This window comes from Castor canadensis, chromosome 7 (genome assembly GCF_047511655.1).
Source record: "Castor canadensis chromosome 7, mCasCan1.hap1v2, whole genome shotgun sequence".
NCBI lineage: Eukaryota > Metazoa > Chordata > Mammalia > Rodentia > Castoridae > Castor > Castor canadensis.
Window position 1 is genome coordinate 15,911,259 of NC_133392.1, and position 23,564 is coordinate 15,934,822.

The 23,564-nt window shown below is 35.4% G+C and overlaps 1 protein-coding gene across 3 annotated transcripts in view; it reads right to left on the reverse strand.

The window, feature by feature from the left end:
* Positions 1-23,564, reverse strand: part of Atrnl1 (attractin like 1) — a 744,833-nt gene that overhangs the window by 682,534 nt on the left and 38,735 nt on the right. For all 3 annotated transcript variants that reach the window (XR_012449625.1, XR_012449626.1, XM_074078234.1), the window contains exons 6-7: positions 7,228-7,402; positions 2,831-2,918 (exon numbers count right to left, since the gene is read on the reverse strand). Coding sequence is in view for 1 of the 3 variants with exons in the window: in XM_074078234.1 (XP_073934335.1) it covers positions 2,831-2,918; positions 7,228-7,402 (263 nt within the window). In the remaining 2 variants the exon portion in view is untranslated. The remainder of the gene's footprint in view (positions 1-2,830; positions 2,919-7,227; positions 7,403-23,564) is intronic.

The window sequence follows — 23,564 nt, forward strand, 5'->3', positions numbered from 1 at the left end:
TCTGAGGCACCATCTCCAGGACTGGAGACTGAGACGGACAACCAAATTATTAAGACTGAAACTTCATTGCATTTGAACTTGGAGGTTTTTTGGTTTTTTTTTAATTTTCTATTTTTTCATTTTATTTTATTTATATATATATATATTTCTTTCATTATTTTTTATTTTTATTCTTATCTTTATTTTTTTATTTTCAATCCTCTCTCTGTCTCTCTAATGTCTGTTCAGCTTACTGTCAATTAGTACACTAAAGCTCCCTGTTTATACCTTTGAAACTTTCTTGTCTGATTCCTTGTTCTGTTTTCTCCCTCTTGTCTATTTGTTTTTCCCTTTTCTTTAACTTCTTGCTTTCCATCTCAGCTCACCCTTCCATTCTAAATATCACCATTGTTATTATTACAAGCTAGAAAATACTTAATTACACATAGTACAGGGACAGTAACAACACCAAAGACAATGACGGGAAGACAGAAAAAACAGGGAAACCAGTTTCCCCACAGCAAAAAATTAGTACAGAAACCAGAGGGGAATGAAGAGAACAGAAACTCAGATCCAGACTCCAACAAAATGAAGATAAACTATGCCAAAGGACCCAATGAAGCCCACAAGAATAATTTAAAAGAAGACATACTACAAGTACTCAATGAGAATTTTATAGAGATGATACTGGATAGGGTCAACCAAAATGTACAGGAGACACTCAAGAAATTCCAAGACATCAAAAATAGAGAATTTGAAAAAGCAAAAGAAAAAATAAAGGAAACCATAGAAGCACTGAATAAACACCAAAGTGAAAGAGAGAACACGATGAATAAACAGATAAATGAACTCAGGACAAAAATAGACAACATAAAAGAGGAAACCACCCAGGATATGGAAAACCTCAGAAAAAAGAACGAAACAGAACTGCAAAACAAAACGGAAGGCCAATCCAGCAGAATAGAACAAACAGAAGACAGAATCTCAGAACTTGAAGATGAAATGGTAATTAAAGGAAAAACCAAAGAACTATTAATTAAACAACTCAAGACCTGTGAAAAGAAAATGCAAGAACTCACTCCACCAAAAGACCAAACTTGAGAATCATGGCATCGAATAAGGAGAAGAGGTGCAAGTGAAGGGAATGTGTAATCTATTCACAAAACAATAACAAAAAATTTCCCAAATCTAGAGAAAGATATCCCCATACAGATGCAAGAGGCCTCCAGTACACCAAACAGACCAAATCAAAATAGAACTACCCCACAACATATCATCATTAAAACAAGTTCAGAAACTAGGGAAAGAATATTGAAGGCTACAAGAGAGAAAAAACAAGTAACATACAAAGGTAAACCCATCAAAATCACAGCAGACTTCTCAACAGAAACATTAGAAGAAAAACATAGAGGAAAAGCTTCATGGTGCTGGATTTGGGAATAATTTCTTATCTATGACACTAAAACCACATGCAACAAAAGAAAAAAATAGGTAAACTGGACCACATCAAAACAAAAAACTTTGGGTTGGCTGGGAATACAGCCCACTGGCATAGCACATGCTTGGCATGCATAAGAACCTGGGTTCAATCCCCAACATTACAAAAAAAAAAAAAAAACTACATACTTTTGGGGGGGTTGTGTTTTCACTCAATAGAATGAAAGATAGATCACAGAGGAGAAAAGAAAATATTTACAAACCGTACATATGGTAAGGAGTTAGCATAATAATATATAAGCAACTCCTACAACTCAACAGTAAAAACAAACCAAGTCAAAATGGCAAAAGATATGAGTAGACATTTCTCTAAAGCAATTAAAACCTATACAACACCTCTAATCATTAGGTAAATGTAAGTCAAAATCTCAAAGAGATAACACTTTATACTCCTTAAAAGGTCTATTATCTGAAAAAACAACAGAAAATATTGTGTTAGCAGAGTTGTGGACAAATTTTAACCCATGCACACTGCTGACAGTATATAAAAAGGCACAGCCATTGAGGAAAACAGCATGGCAGTTATCAAAAACTTAAATATAGAATTTATCCTATTATCCACCAACTCAACTTCTGGAAATACATTGAAAGAACTGAAAGCAGACACTCAAACAGATAGTTGTACACACATGCTCAGAGAAATATTATTCACAATGGCCAAAAGGTGGAAGCAATCTAAGTGTCCATCTATAGACAGATGGGTTTTTTAATGTGCTATATACATATAGTGGAATATCACTGAATCTTAAAAAGGAAGAGAATTCTGGTGCATGCTACAAGTATGAACCCTGAAAACATTATGCAAAGGAAAACAAGCCAGTCACAAAAGGAAAAATATTGCATAATTCCACTTACAGTAGAAACCTAAAATAGTCAAATTCACAGAGACAGAAAACACAATTGGTAGTCTCTAGAAGTTGGGATAGTTTCTAAGAGTTTGGGGAAAGAGAGAATAAAGTAGTTACCTCTATTTTGCAACATGAAAAAAATTCTGAAGATAATGGGAGGTATGGTAACATAATGTACATAATATCATTGAACTCTACACTTAAATATAGTTCAAATAATAAATTTTATGTATGTGCATTTTATCACAATTCTTTTAAAGCGATTCATCTGCTGACTATAATAAAGCCATAGACAAAAACTCAATCATTTCTTTACATAATGGACAATTATACTAAAATCTGCTTTTGTTAAAATAGTAGATGAGTCTGTGATAACTCAAGTTATGTGATCTATATGAGCTACTGTTTTCATTAAATGTTTGAAATAAATTGGAGAGTATTTCTCCTGCTCTGGTAGAATCTTAAAAAAAAAATAATGATTAAAGTTTTAAAACTAGGAGATATACCTGATATAAAGCAAGAGAGTGTCCGTATCTCTGGAGAGGTCCCCTTGATGGCGCTCCTACATTCCATATACTGCTTTCTAAATCATAACTAAAGGAAAGAAAAGAAACATTCTTAAGCTAAGATTCATTTTCAGTTTTTTAGTTTTCATATGCTTTTCCTTACTTCTACCCAAATTTTCATTAAATTAAAAAGACCTATAACTAATAAACTCATAATTTCATGTACCATATTAGAAATGTTTTTATAAGAAACTCAGTCAAAAACAGCAACTCCAAATTAAGGATTATAGGACATTCATTACAAGAATTAATTTGTCTAATTGCCTTTAGTAATTTCAACAAAGTGATTAACCTAAAATAGTGAGCTCTTCTCCATTTTCAAATTAAAAATGAAAGTCAGCATTTCTTGGAAACACATGAAAATTCTCTCCATTTTTACAATAGTCATTTAAGTATTCATATTTATCCTTCACAAACACCTGGTTTAGAATTAATCAATTAACCAAGAAGCATATATTTTCTATGCTCAAATATAACAATCATTCTTTTTCAATTGTACAAAATAAATCCAGTAGTAGAAAGATTTCTATAAAGATAAGTTACTCTTGGATTATGGGTTACAAAAAGAAAATTAATGGGGTTTTTTGCTGCTGGTCCTGGTCTATTATCTATGAAAACAGAAGTTCTAAACTGTGGATTTCAAATGCTTAACAGAATTCCAATTTGGCTGTCATCATACTCTATAACAAATCTTAACTTAGCAAAACACACAAGAGAAAGCATCCATTCAAGAAATAAGGTACTGTTTTAAGAAGCTGATGGTCAGTTGCTATCTTCCCACTTCTCTTTCTTCAACTCATTAGGAAAGGCAACAAACTGTCCCTTCACAAAAAAAGTAAGGATTACCAAAGTGGTTTTCAGCATTGTTTACTTCCTAGCTTGGAGTTATAAGAAACATGTATGTTACAATGACTAAACACTGTGAGTGAGAACATAACTTCCACAGACTTACAACATCTACCTACCAGATAGCTGCAGCCAACACATTGCTTTCCACCAAGTCACCATTAATTAGGGCTAAGCAAACTAAGTTCTGTGAAGGGCTAGGCAATAAATACTTTAGGCCTTGCATGCCACACTGTTTCACAGAGTTTTCCTGTTTGTTTGTTTATTTGTTTGTTTTACAGCCCATTACAAAATACAAAACATTCTTAGCTCACAGGTTCTGGGCCCCAACTCTGCAGTCTGATGATCCCTGTGATAAATGAGCCATTCATGTTCCTTGAGCAGTCGGTCCCACAACACTCTAGCAGTTCTCCCATCTCCTTCCTACACCACCATTTTTTTTTTTTTTGGTCTGACAGATCACTGCTTCGGCATACAAACATGTTATTTTTCCCATTTATCAAAAAGAAGAAAAACTTTTCATGAACTCATTCTCCCTTCAAGCTACAACCACACTTTTTCACTTCCTCATTTCCTTATTGTTCTCACCCCCTCTCATCTTCCCACTCTCCCTTTAACTCTAGGATTTTAGCCCTGCCACTCCAATAAAACTGTTTTTGTTCATTTCAATTTCCTCCTAGTAATTCCATGGCCACTTTTCAGTCCTCTTTTCCTATGACTGGGCTAATCATCAGCATTTGACATCAGTCACTCCTTCATCCTTATATACTCTCTTCCCTTGCCTTTGGAGACACAGCACTCTCACTTTTCCTATCTCAAAGGACTTCTCAGTCCTTTGCTTCTCTCTCCTTTTCTCCCCAACCTCCTAGTGATGTGATACCTCAGGCTCAGTTCTGGTCTCATTGCCTTGATAATACCATTCTAACTCAATTCCTGTTTTTACTTTTCCTTCCAATCCCTACTTATTGTCAACCAAGTGACCACAGTGAGTCTTTTAAAGTATAAATCAAAGCATGCTCAAACCCTCCCATGACTCCCAAAAGATCTGTAACACCTACATGATCTGTCTCCCTCCTCCATTAACCCTCTAATGTCATGCTTCCCTTTCATATGTCCTTACTAATCACATAGCTCTCCTTGCTGCTACCAGAATACTTCAAAAAAAAAAAAAAAACTCCTACCTGAAGGTTCTGGTCTGGCTCCTTTCAGTGCCTACAGATTGTTGCAATGCCAATGCCGTGACCTCCTTCAAATCTCTGCTCAGTTTTCAACTTTCTCATGAAGCCTACCCTTGACCACTGCATTTATAATTGTAACCCCCTCTTTTTTGGCTCACCCAAACAGTGGGTTGCTCACCCCTGCTGTCTATCTTTATCTATCTATCTATCTTTATCTATCTATCTATCTACCTATCTATCCATCCATCTATCTACCTATATAGATATCTATCTATGTGCATGTATATAATTTGCTTTGGTAAGCATATCTATTTTTTGATTGCCAGAGTTTCCTCATTAATTTACCAAAGACAAGGACATTTATTATATCTACTGCTATATCTCAAGTATCCAAAGCACAAAAGTACAAAACACTTTGCTATGATCAGGAGTATGTATTAATTTTCCATTAATGTTAATGCATGGATATTATATAAAATAGTCTAATTTCATAGACACTAATATAGAACTTTTAATTAGTTACTGAATGATTTTGTCTTAAAATTAACATCTATACTCCAATTAAATTCTAGTCTAGGCCTAGGGATGTAGCTCAGTGGCAGGGTGCATGGCTAGCATGTTTAGGGCTCAGGGTTCAACCTCAGTACTGCAAAAACAAAAAAATGTACTCTAGAGGCTAAATCAAGTTTTGACTGACACTATCATTTCTAAAAGCTGTTTAAATATCTTTACCTACAATTGAACTACATTCAGAATGATTTTTCAAAACCTCTCTAACCTACGAAAACAGTAACAAATTTATTTCTAACTTGATACTTCATAGTTTACATAAACTTACAAATCTATATGCATATGTATACATACATTCTATATATTTGTGCTTCATATACATGCTTATACACACACACACACCTCTGTGGTTTCTATACGTATTCAAACACTGTTAACCAAAATACACTATTCAACTTGTACAAAACACAAACTTTTAAGATTTCCATATTTCCATGGCAATCTTGCTCTTTGTCTTCACAGCTCAACTTCAGAAATATCATAATTTGAATTCAAAGTTCAATTTCTATTTTCATAGGTTTTTCATTTTCTTTAGTCAAAGTTAATTTCCTTTTAGCTTCCACATTTTAAATTTCACTATTTTCCTCAGGTTCTTTTCCTATCTTAACAATACATTTTAATCCCACAAACTCTCATTCAATTATTTCTACCATACTTCATTCTTCATATATTATATTACAAAATTCTCATTTTTCATTTAAATATTTATCTAAAACTTTCACTTTCCCTCTCACCAGAATTTATTCTATTTTATAGTTTGGTTCCAGTTATATTCAATCAGAGTTTTAAATTTTTTTAAGTCTTCAAAATCAACAGAGCTAATATATCCAGAGGGTAAGGTTGCAAGATAAAATACAGGACGTCCAGTTAACACTGAATTCAGATAAACAACAATTAATGACCCATGTAACATTTGGAATAAAATAAAATATAAACTGCAAGGCGCCTTATACTATAAAATTATTTGTTATTTATTTGAAATTCAAATGTAAGTCATTATACTGTATATTTATCTGCTAAAACTGACAATTTTATTGGGTATACACCGTTATGGTATACTGTCTAGAGCCAGTTTTGATTGGTTGATGAACGAGTTACATCAGCTATTACGTATAGTTATTACATGTTATGAATATCACCCCTGAAAACAACAGCGGCAATCAAATGATTCTTCCTGTTTCCTCTTTTATTCTGTTATTGAATGGTTTATAAAATAAAATCATCAGGTAAAAAAGAAGTCAGATAAAGCTGCCATTCATGTGGTTCCTTTTATTACTCAACCATGCAGAGAACAATCTACTTTGAGCCAACAGTAAAATGATCTGTTTCTTAACACTAGCACCACTATCTCAATAAAAGCTTGTAAAATACATACTAGATAAACATTCAGGCAAATTAAAAGAAAAAATTGAAAGTATGCTTATATATGCAATTACACTTAGTTCTGAAAATTTAAAAGGTGAGAGAATTTATTATGCCTAACACAGACCTGTCCTACCTTCATATGAAGCTATTATTTTCTTACTCAGAATGCATTAAAAACACTCTAAAGAGATAATAAATTTCTATACAAAAGAAACCTATATGTACAACGACAAATAACTATGTCAAATTGAGTTGAATTAGCCCCAAATCAGTTCCATTTAACAAATAGATGATTATCATAAAAATAGACACATAATTTTGGACAAAAAGTCTTAGTTAAAAAAAAGAGATTGTAAAGATCTGAAAACACATACTTACTTCAGGACCATTTGAAAAGAACTGTAGTTAAAAGTATATCCACCAATCACCCACATAAATTTCCCATGTAAAACTGCTTTATGTGAAGCCCGACCTACAGAAGGACTGAAGGGTTTAACATTTGGCAAAATCCAGTAAGACTCAGTAGAAGGAACATTCAAAGAGCAATCAGGACCTATTAAGAAAAGCAAACAACACATTTCATTAAATAAAGACCTTAGGTTATAGAAACAAAGCATATGGATTAGGACAATTTAAGAATCCAATGTTCATAATAATAAATGCACAATACATAACAAAGAGTCTGAAATACAACTTGCTAGAAAACTATTAACCGAAAATGTAATGCATAGAGCAGATAATAATCATTGGATTTGAATATGTTCAAATAAATATAATAATCTAAAAAATTATTAAAATAATACAAAATTATAGATTTACTTTAGTATGCTAGTAGAATAGTAAGTGGAAAACAACAAACTCAAATTCCAATTCTATAACTTACTAGCATTGTGACCTTGAGCAAATCTGATTACCTTTCCCATCATCAAACATTCATCTATAAAATGGAAATAACAATCTACTCTCACAGGTTATTATATATTTTAATTTTTTAAAAAGGTGGAAATAAAGTATTTACAAAGTATTAAACAAATATGAAAATAAAGACCACATTTTTCTTAGCATCATTACCAAAAAGCAAGGCTTCAGTAAGGAACCTTACATATTCTCAGAGAAAAAAAATTACATGAATAATAAAATTAAAACTATCTAAAAACTTAAAAAGTTTTATAAAATAGAAATAATGACTAGTACATACTAATTTCAAATACTGTAAAATTGAAAACGGCCTGGGCACAATGGCTCAATTAGGAGAATCACAGTTTGAGGACAGCCCAGGCAAAAAAGTTAGTGAGACCCCCATCTCAATCAATAAGCAGGGCATAATGGCACGTGCCTGTGATCCCAGCAACTCAGGTGGCTGCAGGTAGGAGATTCATAGTCTGAGGCCAGCCCAGGCAAAAATGCAAGATCTTACCTGAAAAATAACTAAAGCAAAAATAGGCTGCAGGCATGGCTCAAGTGGTAGAGCATCTGCCTAACAAGTGCAAAGTCCTAAGTTCAAACTCCTGCACCACAAAAAGAAAACACAGCTTTATCTTATTGAGATTCATGGTATACATGAGTCTAGGTTTTCTCATCTATAAAACATAGATTACCCAAATTCAGCATTTTTGAAACTTAAATAATAGAAAGAATGCTCCTAAAATTATATTTTCTTTAAATGTGAAGATTCACAAATGTTAATTCTAATGAAATTAAAACACACGCATAGAGTAGATATAAACTCCTAATGCTTAAAGTTCTTTCATAAGTGTAAAACCAACATAACTTTATAAAATATGTATAAACAAACTTATAAAACTAAGAAAATTTACATTTCACTTCATTTTATTGTACTTCACAAATACTGCCCTTTTTCAAGCTGAAGGTCTATGGCAACCCTATAATCAAGCAAGTCTATTTCAGAGTAAGTTTTCCAAAGCTGTTTTCACTTTACGTCTGTGTGTCTCATTTTGGTAATACTCGCAGTATTTAAAACTTTTTCATGATTTTTATATCTGTTATGGTGATCTGTAAGCAATAATCTTTAACATTACTATTAAAATTGTTTGGGAGTGCCACAATCCACATCCATATAAGACAGAGTGTCACAAATGTATGTTTTGACTACTTTGCGAACTGGACATTTCTCCCATCTCTCTCCTCAGACCTTCCCTGAGATACTATAATATTGAAATTAAGCCAGTCAATAACCCTGCAATTCCTTGTAAGTATTCAAGTAAAAGGAAGAGTCCAACATATCTCTCTTTTGTGTGTGTGTATATGGCTCTGGGTTTTGAACTCAGGGCCTCACACTTGATAGGCAGGTGCTCCTATCACTTAAGCCATTCCACATTGTTAATAAAAGGCTAGAATGGTACTGGGGGCAAGATGGTGGAGTAGAAGCTTTCTCCATCTGACTCTATAGATGAGAAAAGTCAGGTAACAAAGGAGAGACTACACTCGGAAGAAAGAAAGACAGGAAGCACCCCAGGAATCACAAAAGAGACTAGACAACTGGAAAGCACAGAGAAACAAAAGGATGGCAGAGAAAATTAGGAAACAGCCTGCAGCTTCAGTCCCAGCTGGGAGACAGAGGAGGCAGGGCCTCACCACAAGGTAAGCTAGGTGGCCTTGGCAACAGACTAGCAGACCTAGCTGTGAGACAAGCCCACACTTTCCACATGCTTCCACAAGTCCTAAACCCAGTGTGGGGATATGGCAGAACACTGACTTCCCCAGGGTGATCGGATAAGAAAGACATTCTTTTGCTCCCCATGTATCAGAGAGTTATGATGCTGGCGGAACAGCTCAAGAGATAAGAGTGCCTGCCTAGCAAGTGTGAGGCTGTGAGTTCAAACTTCAGTGTTGACAGAGAGCTATGGTTAGGCACCATCTTGAGGGAGGGTCTACTGTTCAATACTGATTTATTCGGGTGACTAGAAAGCAGGGAACAATCATGACTCAAGGAGTCTTCAAACACCTTGTCCTAGTGGCTAGACTGGAGATGGCCACAAGAGGAGGTCATGGAGAAGAGGGCCTGACATGGGTGAGATGAGAAGTTTAGTAGCCAGAGCTCAGGAAAATGAAGGATGAAAGGTCTTCCCTCCTTAGCAAGAATAATTTCCATTGCTTGAAGATTACTGTGAAAACAAAGCACAGAGCCTGTGGCTGGCAGAGTGCTTCAGCTGGCTGCAGGGGGCTGCCAGGTGGGGTTTGAGACTGAGCTACTCTGGGGATTTGAAAACAAGGAACAACTGAAGTTCAGGGAAACAACCAGCCACTGTGTGGGAGAGATGGGCATGAAAGGTGATCATGGAGCAGTGGTCAACAGCCCCACCACTTCTCTCCAGAGCAAGTTCCAATGCCTGAGGATCACAGCAGAAACAGAGCACCAAACCTGGGGCGGATACAGTGCTCCAGCTCCAGGAGTTGCCAACCAGCAACAGGTGTATGCTGCCAGGCACAGTTACGAGTGAGCTACTTTAGGGACTTGAAAAACCAAGGAACAACCATGGCTCAGGTAGTCTTGAACGCCCTCCCACAGTGTCTGGATGGGAGACAGCTATGAGAAGTGGCCTTGGAGACAGAGAGGATCTGACAGGGACCTGCTGGCTGCTGGGAAGTTAGGCAACAGGAAGCTCAGACAGCAAAGGGGTAGGTGGCCCCACTCTCCCTTGCCAGAGCAAGTCCTACTGCCTGGAGATTGCTAAAGAAATAGCACCAAGCCCTGGAGGGTTAATATGATCAAAGCACATTATTATACATGCATGAAAATGTCACGGTGTACATTAAAAATGTACATTAATGTACATTTGTATATTAAAAATGTATCAAAAAGTAACAATTTAATCCATATTTGAACTAAAGAAAATAATAAGTTTACAACCTAATGTATAAAATTTGGCCTTTTAAGTTAAAAAAAAATTTGAGATGAGTAGACTATCATGGACTATCTAAGCAGCTCTAAATGTAATCACAGATGTCCTAAAAAGAGAGGGAAATCTGGCTACAGAAGAAGAAAGCATTGTAACCACTAATGCTGCACTTCTGGATTTGAAAACAGAACAGGTCAAGGAATCCAGGAAATGCAGCTCCAGGAGCTGGAAAATTCATGGAAATAGATCTTCTCCTTCAGCCTCCAGAAGAAATGAGACCTGACCAAGACGTTGATTTTGGCAGAAATGAAACTGATTCCAGGCTCTGAATATCCAGAATGGTAAGAGATTAATAAATGTTTTAAGATATCAAATCTATTGTAATTTATTACAGCAGTTATAGGAAACTGATACTAATAATTAAAGAAAATATTATTTAATAAAGAAAATGGGATTCTAGAGATATTTTGAGTTGTTTTGCAATCTGTAATACTAATCTTCACACAAAAGAAAATAGCAATCAAAATTCCTTTGTTACTAATACATTTCACATAACATAATGACAGTATTAAAGGAATGCTCTATTACCAATCTCTACAGATTGTCTTAATTTTACTCTAAATTAATAATAAAGAGAAGATTTATAAGTATAATTTAAAAGCTTAAGGAAATGTCTTAATTTGTTACTTTCAGCATTTTATAACCACAATGATTAAAAATATAAACTGAATCTTAATTTAAAATACAACTATGAAGAGTGTTTTATACACATAAAGGCTTCCCCACAGATTAAAATCTAATATTGATATCTTTACATAAATCAGCCAAGACTCCTGGTTTTTATAAAAATATGCCAATGAGATGTCTTCTACCACTTCACAATCTGGTCTCTCATGCCATGACCATTTGGCTCCCACTGCCTTTGGTGGTACAGGACATCTTAGTGGGAGTACATGATAGAGGAGGCCTGATCACCTCATAGCTGGATGTGAAAGAGCTAAAATGGAAGAGACCAGGGTCCCACAACCTCCTCATGGGCACATCCCCAATGACTTAAAACCTCCCATTAGGTCCCAATCCTTAAAGTTCTACCACTTCCTAATAAGGTCATCCTGGAGATCAAGTCTTTAATTAAAAGTATGAGTCACAAATGTGTCAAAAAGAATTCTTACATCATGGAGGAAGCTTAACTTTTTATTCTTGAATCCCTATTTGGTTGCTTTTTATTTCTTTCAATTTTTACTTAATCTTACTGCCATGTATCTTTTAAATTTTACTATTAAGTACATATTTAAAAAGCCATAATATATTTTCTTTTTGTAGTTCTCAACTCAAAATAGAAATACCAATAGCTGTGAGGTATTATCAAATGCATTTGTTGATAAATTGTATTTCCGTAAGTAATTCGACACTACACTTACTAATTTTGGTATTTTAAATAAACTCTGTAACTTGAAAAACTATATTCTCTAATAGTATCTTTAGGATAAAAAATCATATGTATGCACACATGAATGAATACAAAAATATAAATTTCCCAGAAAAAAATTTCTATAAAAAGGTTTCTTGAGTTGTAAACCACAGAAAGTAATTTGGCTAGCTTAAGGGAAAATGGAAATTTATTGGAAAATATTAAGAATTTTTCAAAAGTCTGAAAAATCAGCTTAGAGTATACAGAGCTCTGAATTTATCATTCCATCAAGATTACCCTCAGTTAGTGAGAGGCAATTTCTCAAGAAGAAATTAGATTGTTGAGAGTAAGGGGAAAATATTCTGGGAAGAGAGAATTTTTAAGAAGAATCTATAGCTAACTGTAATTTCAAAATAGTCTTATAATTTAATGTGTGTACTCAAATATGAAGTTCTCTAATAAAAGGCAAAGCAAGAAAACATCTTTGCAAGAGCACTCTTGTGTGTGTGTGTGTGTGTGTGTGTGTGTTTGTAATGATAGACCATTAGAAAACTTTTGTTACAGTAGCCAAAGTATTCTACACATGTCTAGACTCATAACACCAATCTGCAAAATCTAGCTATCAATTTTAGTGTATTTTAAATGCCCAAAACTAGTCTGAAAATACATTACTTTTACATAATGAATTGTGTGAGTGATAATTATTATATTAGACCTGTTCTAAGCGTTCTTAGTTCTTACAATTCAGATCAACGATACCATTATAGTATGAGAAAAAGCTACTCTTTTGTCAGCAGAAATTAGTAATTTCCAACTTATTATTCTTAAGATATAGAAGGCTTTTTAAAAAGCAAAGTTTTACATGAATCTCATTATGCAAACTATTTTAAAGTGATGACACTGTGCCTCTCTCCCTTCTCTCCCCTCTTCTCTATCTCTCTCTCTCTCTCTCTCCCTCTCTCTCTCTCTCTCTCTCTTCCCAAACCTCCCTCCTCCCTGCCAGCCTCCAGGAGGACATAGCAAGAAGGCAAATACATGTAAGGAATGAAGAAGACCCTCAGCTGGCACCCTGATCTGAGACATTCACCCTCCAGAAAAGAACTGTGAAAAATAAATATCTGTTGTTTAAGCCACCCAGTTGGTAGTAATTTGCTATCTCATCCTGAGCTAAGACACTGTGCCTTGAAGAGAATCTATAAACATGCTAAGTACATACATACATACAATTCTAAGAAGCACTTAAGACTTTGGTTCATAAACAAAAGGTTAGTTTGAAAAGAATTAATTTAGAATGTAACACATACGTACAGGAAAGCAATGTGAGTAAACTCCCTGTATAGCTTTCCTAATCTCAACTAGCAAAAACCCTTGGTCCTTCCTATTATTGCTTCTACTCTCTTCAACAAAATTAGAGATAAAGGCAAAATAGTTTCTGCCTGGTAGCGAGGGAGTAAGGGGGGAGAGGGAGGGACTGGGGAAAAGGGAGGGGGTGGGGGTAAGGGGGGAGAAATGACCCAAACATTGTATGCACATATGAATAAAAGAAATTTAAAAAAAGACTTTGCTTCAGATTTTTTTTTAATTTAAGTACAGAATTAACTAAACTGAGAGCAGTGTACAAAGTCAGAAGCAATAAAACCCTACACAGCCAAAGGCAACAAGACTAAGTGACTGTAAATAATTCAACATTAGGCAAGCTTCTCTAAGGAAAGAACATACATGCCCAGCACAGAATCTCTGTGAGTTTTGCTGTTACTCAGTTCCGTCTGTGGTGTATTCTCTTCCAAGGTTCACTTCCCTAATAATCTCACCCAATCTCATGGTTTAAGTGTCATCAGTGGTTTCCAACTTAATGTTTTTAGTGCGTATGCTGGCCTGGAACTCAACATGTAGCCCAGGCTGGCTTCAAACTCACGATCCCCCTACCTCAGCCTCCCAAGTGCTGAGATTATAGATGTTTATGACCACATCCAACTCCCCAATTTAGTATTTTAAGCAAGCATACCCAAGCTAATATCATGGTACAGATCCACCAAATTCTAGACCCATTTATCCAAGTGCCTCCTCAACATTTCCTTTCAGATGACTAAAAGACATCTAAGAATTGATATACCAAAACCAAACTGATCTTTCTCCTATAATCTCCCTCATATCAACTGATAGCAACTGTATCTTTCCATTTGCTCAAACCAAAAAAATTTCTCTTTTGGTTGACTAAAAGCTATCTAAGAATTGATGTACCAAAACCAAACTGATCTTTCTCCTATAATCTCCTTCATATCAACTGATAGCAACTGTATCATTCCATTTGCTCAAACCAAAAAATTTCTCTTTTTTTGGCACAACATAGAAGTTAATTTGCTATTTCACTTGTAATTCTGTATTTCCATCCACAATAATAGATTCAATAGCCAAGAATACAGGACATCATACTGCTTTTGTGTAAACAAGAGACTCTAAGACAAATATCCTAACCTTCAAATCAAAAACTTTAAAGTCACTTTTATCTCTTTGTTCTTTGATTCCCCCATATAATGAAACAATCATACGAACACAAATATAAACTGTAATAAATTTTATAAATTAGAAAAGTAAGACCTACAATAGCATACAAGAAAATGTAAGCTATTCTTAGAATATCAATGGGATGAGAATATTCTAAGAAGTTCAGAAATAAGAAAGACCTTGAGATAGAAAGGGACAAAGAGTATCTGAGTAACCAAAGTATGTCAAAATAAAGTATGACTTCAAATAATGGTCAGAGACCCTAAACAACAAAACCATTAAATCCATTCTTTTAACCAATAATTTAAAAATTTTAAACAATCAACTTCAATTCTTAAATGAGAACTATGCCTGAGTTGAAAAGAAAAAGAATACTAAAAGCATTTAAAATGTCCTGAAAAAAGGGTAAGACTGAGCAGGACATTCTGGAATAGGATGGGAGCAGAGACAATTTGATAATGGTTAGGTAAGAATCTTGTATAATACAAAAAGATGGCAATCTGCTGTTCATCTCTACAGAACAGAAAATAATTTTGTTGTAACAGATTAAAAAAATATCATATGCTGAAGACTTCTGGTTATCTCTTACCTGTCTCCTTCTACCATCTATTCCACATTGCAGTTGTTCTGGGAAGACATCAAAAACTACTTAGCCTGTTTCTTGTCAATTATGACAACAATGTATACTTTATTTGTATACTTTACATGTTTAGGGATCACAATCGTTTGAACTCCCTTCCTATGTTTGGAAAAACCCTTTACTGTGTGAGTTCTGTCCTGAAATAGGTTCCATTCCCCCACATATAACAGAAAGATTAAATTCGCTATTTCTGTAAGCAGCCAGCACTACTAAGTGGAACTTTGAATCTTCACAATGATGGAAAGATGAGTGGGCAATTTAGAAATTTTTCCATCCATGTCTACAGTATGCAGGATCCACTGTAAGGAGGCCACAATGGTATCCATGGTCCAATGGTACTAACAGGAATAGTCTAATCTAATGTCCCATGGCTTCATCTTTGCTGTATGCCTAACCTTCCTTTATACCTCCCTTTTTCTATACTGGTTTTTCTAGCCTTTCCATCTTGCTTGTGAGCTACGTAATACCCTTTTATGTTAGTTAGGGAACAGATTTTAAAAAACCAAAAATAAGTTGTTGAAATAAGGTAAAAGTTAATTTCTCTCTCATGAAACATGCCACTTACCGTAAGAATTGACCTTAATGATCTTACGTTTGCATACAGCATTTCCACTCACATCCTACTGACTTAAACTTAGTATCACAACCTTATTAACTGCAAGGTAGAATTAGAAATGTGGTATGTGGCTGTGGAAAGCAAGTACCAATACTGGGAGATAGTGGTCTCTACCACACTTTCCAGTAACTGCCAATTCCCAGTGATTCAGAAAGTTACATAAATGAGAGCAACTTGGAGCCACTCTCATTAAGGGAGTTGGTGGGGGAATCTGAAAATCACTGTTGTACTATATTCTTTAAATGTGAAAATAAATTCAATCTGTTATATTTGGGTTTTTATGTCTTTTAAAAAATTCCTCATCTATCCCAATGTTTTGAAGTCATTTTAAGAGATCACTGTTTTTCAAAGTTGCCTTCTTCCTTCATGTGACTTATGAAGATTTAAATAAACTTTATTAAGCAACCAATATATCCTTCAGTAGCAAACACATAAACAATGGTACATCTATACAATTGAATCTTATTAGGTTCTTTAAAAAAAAAAAAAGCTATCAACCCATGCAAACACATGAAAGAAAAGTAAAAACAAATTGCTAAGCGAAAGAAGCTAGTCACAAAAAGCTACACACTGTTTGATTAAAAATATAATCATACATCACAGAATAATGTTTCAGTCAAGAACAGACCACATATATACAAGTATGGTCCCATAAGACTATACCACCTGATGACATTGTAGCGTCTTAATTTGTACAAATACACTCTATAAAGTTTTTGAAACAAAACCAACAACACATTTCTCAGAATGTATTTCCATTATTAAGCAACAGCACATAACTGTATATGCCACTCAAGAAAAGATAAAACTGTGGAGACAGAAAAACACCACTGGTTGCCAAGGCTTGGGGGAGGGAACCATGAATAGGCAGAACATGGGATTTTTAGATTAGATAAACTATTCTGTATGATACTACATATTTTCAACATTTGTCCAAACCTATGGAATGGGTTCACCAAACCCATGGAATGGGTTCACTAAGAGTAAACTATGACTTTGGAAGATAATGATGTATTGATGTAGGTTCAACACTTGTAACAAATGTACTGCTTTGGGAGGAGATGTTGATAATGAGGAATTCTATATACATGTAGACGCAGAGATTTGTGCACTTTCTGCTCAATTTTGGTGTAAACCTAAAATTAGTCTCAGAAGCAAAGTTTAGGGTTTGTGAGTGTGACTCAAGTGGTAGAGCAAACTACCTAGTAAACATAAGGCCCTGAGTTCAAGCCCCAGTACTTTTCCACTCCCAAAAAAGTGAGGGCTATTCTTTTTTAAGTCACAGAAGCAAATGAGACCATATTCTTCTTTTAGTAATCTACTTCATATGTATATGTTATCTTTGATAAATATAAATTATGATAAATTTAAAGATAACACAATAAACTTGTATATTTCAAAATGCCATACTTAGCATTTTCTATATTCTTTCCAATGTCCAATTTTGTTTTTTTAAAGTACTTTCTATAGGCAAAAGGAAGATGAGTGGACTTAAGGCGCCATCTACCCTTAAAATATACTCTTAAGTAATCTGAAAAAATGTCTCAAACAGTAAAAATATAATTAAGAAAAAAATTAGATGAGAAAATAAAGGAGCTGAGATAGTGATGGCTGAGCAAAAGTCTTAGAGGTGCTACACAGAAAAACTAAAGAAAATGACATATAAAGTCTGAGTGAGAAAAGCACAGGGAAACAAAGTCTTAACATAACCCAGTCTTTTCCTTTGTGTTCTCTTAATAAAATATCACTTTCTTGAGGATAATGCTCACTTAAGATTATTCATATTACCAACTCTGCTCTAAAAATGAACTGTGAACATAGCCAATATTTGCTTTCCAATTTCCATTTGCTTAGCCATATCAGATTCAAGAAGTTTTAGATTTGGGGAACACTAATGAGAAAAATAGAATGTAAAAAGTCCAATAAACAAAAGCCAAAAAAAACAAAAGGTAGTATCTTAAATCAGGTCTATATTATAAGACTCTCAGAAAATTAAATATTTTAGAGAAGGGCTAATAAAAGTAAAGGGCAAAAAAGGGTAAGGAAAGAAACGGGACAGAAATGTTCATAGAGAATATTATACAAATGTATTCCTCATCTCCTTTCAAGACCTTGACAATGACAACACTATGTGTGTAAGTTATACAGGCTTTATTTAAATTAATATCAGTGTACTATTCTCCTCATAGAAAAGGAAATTGTTTATGCGTCAAGACTGAAATGAAAAAAACAATTGTATCTCAAGACACTTTGGGGAGTGGGGGAGAAAAATCATATATTATTAAAATAGCCACTTAAAATAAACATCCCTATAATTAAAAAGCCCTTAGAATAGAAATTTGCATCAGCCCAATAAGTTATCAAATTCAATTTAATAGGAAGTCACAGAGGATTCAAGAGGCAACTAGGGTTCAGAAGTAGATAGCCTGAGCTCTGTAACTCCAAAATCTCCCTAAGACACTGGAGCCACACTTGGGTAATTCTGACTGCTCCTAGCCAAAATAATAACTGCCATCAAACTAGGTGCAGGAAAAACTCAAAGACTGACCCATGAATCAGCCTTTAATTGCACCTAACAGCTGCAACCCCACTACACAGCCATCAAGGTGGGTCTAGCCCCGGGGAAATCCTCCTTTCCCACAGTGATTTTTTTTCTTTCCTTCTCTTCTCCTCCTCCATCATGCAGAAATAAAGTACCAACCAGAATCAAACCTTTGATACCCTGAACCCCTAGCCCATGGAAAGCTTCCCCACAACACGTTACACTGAGAAAACCTGAAGGCTACCACCACCACCACAGCTAACGCAGCTGGCTCCAAGCAAGAATGTCTTGCTGCCTGCAAGACATTCAACAGAACAAACAGGTGAGTGCCCTATGTCATGGGGAATTCCCCCAGTCACCCCTAGATAAACCAGCACAGCCCCTAGGCAGACTGACCTCCCCCCACCAACCCCCGCTCCCCAGCCAAAAAAATTGAATAACAAACAGCAGAGGAGGCAGGAATGTTGAAAGTGCACCAGAGAAAGGGGAAGGGGCAAGGAGCTAATCTCAGCACGAACTATCAGTAAACGAACACTGGAAAGGCAGGAAGGCCAAGAGTGGACAGGTGATAAGCCACTCCCCAAAGCAGGGCAGGTAGTGAATCACAGAACTCATCTCCTAAGCCAGTGAGAAGCACCCAAAGTCAAACTTCCCCACAAAACTCAAAAACAAACAGCAAACCGTCGTAACACACTGACAGCAGAGAGGGATGACGGAACACTGAACCTGCCCCAAAGAAAGGGGGCAGGGAAAAGAAATAAGCCCCCAGCATGAAACAAGCACAGTGAAATGCCACCTCCAAAGCAGGGCAACTAGTGGACTACACAGCTTATCTCCTGAACCTGAGGGAAGCATTCAAACTTAAACTACCACACCTCAATGGGGGAGGAGCTGACTAAGCAGCTGCAGCTGAAGGATAACACAGGTATCAGCTGAGGAAATCAGTATCTCTGACCACCTTACATGATCTGGCAAAGCTACCTCACCTCACAATTTCAATTAAACTGGTGGACAGAAGAACAAAACACTACTCACAAGCCAATCACCTGGTGAGACCACATCAGAGATTTTGCTTAAATGCCAATACCAGGACTGGATGCCTGAAGAGTAACTCCAGAACTTAAACTACGACTGAAATTCCATTGTTCCTGAACCTGGTGTTTTTCCTCCTTTTTCTTTTGTCTTCTTTTTTGGTTTGTTTGGTTGGTTGGTTGGTTTTGGTTTTTGTTTGTTCATTTTTTCCCATTGAATTCTTTGGGGGGTTTTTTGTTTGTTTTTTTGTTTTGTTATTGCATGTTTTCTATTTTTATTTATATTCCTATTATCTTTTTTTCCTTTCTAGACTATCAATTTTACCATCATCATCTTCTCATCCCTATTCTCATCCCCTTCACACTCCCTCCTTCTCCTGTGCTAAAATACATTGCTTCCCTCCCCAACAACTCATTCTGCCCCTTCCATTCTCTCCTCCACCCTCACTTTCTCCTCCCATTCCCCCCAAACTGTCACCAGACTACTCCATCCCTCCTACACACTCATCACCTGCTGAACAACCTACTATACCAACTTTACACAATGCCAAACCTTTGCAATCCATAACACAAGCACCCTCTACTACAATAACAGAAATATACCCAAACACACACAAGGACCACAAAAACCAGCAGCCCCTGCACTGCTTCCCCCATACACCCACCCCACTTCCCACCTCCCCCTTTATCCAACTCCCCAAATTTCTATAGCTAGTCTTATAAACGTTATACCCCCAACTCCCACTGCTTATAGATATTACCACCAAGAAGTCTTCTATGTAACATATTAACTACTGGTTGGGTATTAAACCTGTGAATTAGTTTTTACTAAATTACACCCAGACCAGGGACAGAAACAGCACACCAACCTAGCTAAAAACCCAAGATACCACAAAACAAAAATTAAATCAAGGGAAAGAAAACAAGTGACTAAAACCACCAACTAGCCTATCAAGAACATAGTTGAACAGTACCAAGTGGGGCAATGGGAAGAAGAAAAAGGATAGAAACCACTCTCCCCCAAAAAATAATTTAATACAGGATTCAAAAGGAAATGAAGAAAACAGACACCCAGTTCTGGACTCCAACAAAACAAAGATAAATGACACCAAGGAACCCAGCAATGCCCACAAAAACATCCTTAAAGAAGAAATCCTGCAAGTAATCACTGAGAATTTCGTGGAAATGATACTAGACATGGTTAACCAAAATATACAAGACGCACTCAAGAAATTTCAAGGCACCAAAAATAAAGAATATGAAAAGACACAGAAACAAATAAATTAACTCATAGGAGCCCTAAATAAACACCAAAGTGAAACAGAGAATACTATAAATAAAGAGATAAATGAATTAAAGATGAAAATAGAAAATACTAAAGACGAAGTAACCCATGAGATGGAAAACCTCAGAAAAAAGAATCAAACAGAAACACAAAACACAGTGGAAGGCCACTCCAGGAGACTAGAACAAATGGAAGACAGAATCTCAGAACTCAAAGATAAAAAAGAAATTAAAGGAAAAACTGAAGAACTGTTAGTCAAACAATAAAAAACCTGTGAAAGAAATATGCAAGAACTCACCGACTCCATCAAAAGACCAAACCTGAGAATCATGGGCATTAAAGAAGGAGAAGAGGTCGAAGCAAAAGAGATTCATCATATATTCAATAAATTAGTAATAGAAAATTTCCCAAATCTAGAGAAAGTTATGCCCATTCAGGTACATGAAGCCTCCAGGACACCAAACAGACTTGACAAAATAGAACTTCACCACAACATATTATCATTAAAACAACAAGCACAGAGAATATGTAAGAGAGAAAAAACAAATAACATATAAAGGTAAACACATAAAAATGACAGTAGATTTCTCAATGGAAACGTTAAAAGCAAAAAGGGCATGGAGTGAGGTATTTCAGGCACTGAATGAAAGTACTTCAACCCGAGGTTACTCTACCCAGCAAAACAATCATTCAAAATAGATGGAGAAATAAAAGTCTTCCATGATAAGCAGAAACTAAAATAATATATGACAACCAAACCATCACTAAAAAAGATTCTCCAAGGAATTCTGCACACAGAAAATGAAAGCAAACAAAACCACGAGAGGACAGGCAGTATCAAACCACAGGAGAAGAAAAGACAAGGAATTGGAGAGTAACACTGATTCAGCTACACACAATCAAACCCTTAAACAACAAAAACAACTAAATGACAAGAATCACCACATACCAATCAAAATTAACACTGAATGTCAATGGACACAACTCCCCCATCAAAAGACAATGTTTGGCAAAATGGATTAAAAAGGAAGATCCAACAATCTGTTGTTTACAGGAGACATACCTCATTGACAGAAACAAACACTGGCTTAGGGTAAAAGACTGGAAGATTTATCAATCCAATGATCCCTGAAAATATGCAGGAGTAACAATACTTATCTCAGACTAAGTAGACTTCAAACTTACATTGATCAAACAAGATAAAGAAGGATACTCCATACTAATAAAAGAGGAAATGCACCAAAAGGAAGTAACAATTATCAACCTATATGCACCCAATCTCATCTAACATATTTTAAAGGGCTTAAAAGCACATACAGACTCCAATACAGTGGTAGTGGGAGACTTTAATACCCCCTTATCACCAACAGATAGGTCATCCAAACAAAAATCAATAAAGAAATTCTAAAACTAAATCACACCATACATCAAATGGACCTAGCTGATGTCTACAGAATATTTCATCCAACATCTGCACAATATACATTCTTCTCGGCATCCCATGGAACTTTCTTCAAAATTGATCATATCTTAGAGCACAAACCAAGCCTCAGCAAATAAAAGAAAACAGAAATAATCCCATGCATTCTATCCGATCACAATGCATTAAAACTAGAACTCAACAATAAAAACAGCAGAAAATACACAAATAATAAGAAGCTGAACAACACATTGCTCAATGATTAGTGGGTCATAGATGAAATAAAATAGGAAAGTAAAAGGTGCCTGGAAGTTAATGAAAATGAAAACACGACCTACCAGAACCTATGGGACACAGCAAATAGTCCTAAGAGGAAAATTTATAGCCATGAGTGCATATATTAAAAGGACAGAAAAATCTCAAATAAATGACCTAATGCTACATCTCAAACTGCTAGTAAAACAAGACATGCAAAACACAAAACAAGCAGAAGGAGAGAAAAAATAAAAATAAGGGCCAAAATCAATGAAATAGAGACCAAAAAAAAAAAAAAACATACAAAGAATTAATGAAACAAAAATCTGATTCTTTGAAAAAATAAACACAGACCCCCTAGCAAATCTGACTAAAATGAGGAGGGGGAAAAAACCCAAATCAGTAAAATCAGAAACACAAAAGGGGAGATAACAACAAATGCCACAGAAATCCAGGGAATAATCAGAGACTACTTTGAGAACCTATATTCCAATAAATTTGAAAATCTTGAAGAAATGGACAAATTTCTAGATACTTATGACCATCTGAAACTGAACCAATAGGATATTAACTACCTAAACAAATCCTCAATAAAATAATGGTAAACCAAATCCAACAACATATCAGAAAGCTCATTCCCCATAACCAAGTTGGCTTCATCCCAGTGATGCAGGGGTGGTTCCACATAAGCAAATCTGTAAATGTAATACAGAACATTAATAAAAGCAAAGACAAAAACCACTTGATCATCTTAATAGATGCAGAAAAAGTCTTTGATAAGATTCAACACCACTTCATGATAAAAGGTATAAGAAAACTAGGAATAGAAGGAATGTACTTCAACATTATAAAGGCTATATATGACAAACCTATAGCCAACATCACACAAAGAAAAACTGAAACCACTTCCCCTAAAATCAGGAATGAAACAAGGTGCCACTCCTGTTCAACACAGTCCTGGAATTCCTAGCCAGAGCAACTAACAAGTAAAGGAAATAAAAGCAATACAAATAGGGAAAGAAACAGTCAAAATATCCCTATTTGCAGACAAATACCTCAAAGACCCAAAACACTTTACCCAAAAACTCCTAGACAACATAAACAGCTAAGGTGGCAGCATAAAAAAATCAACTTACAAAAATCATTAGCT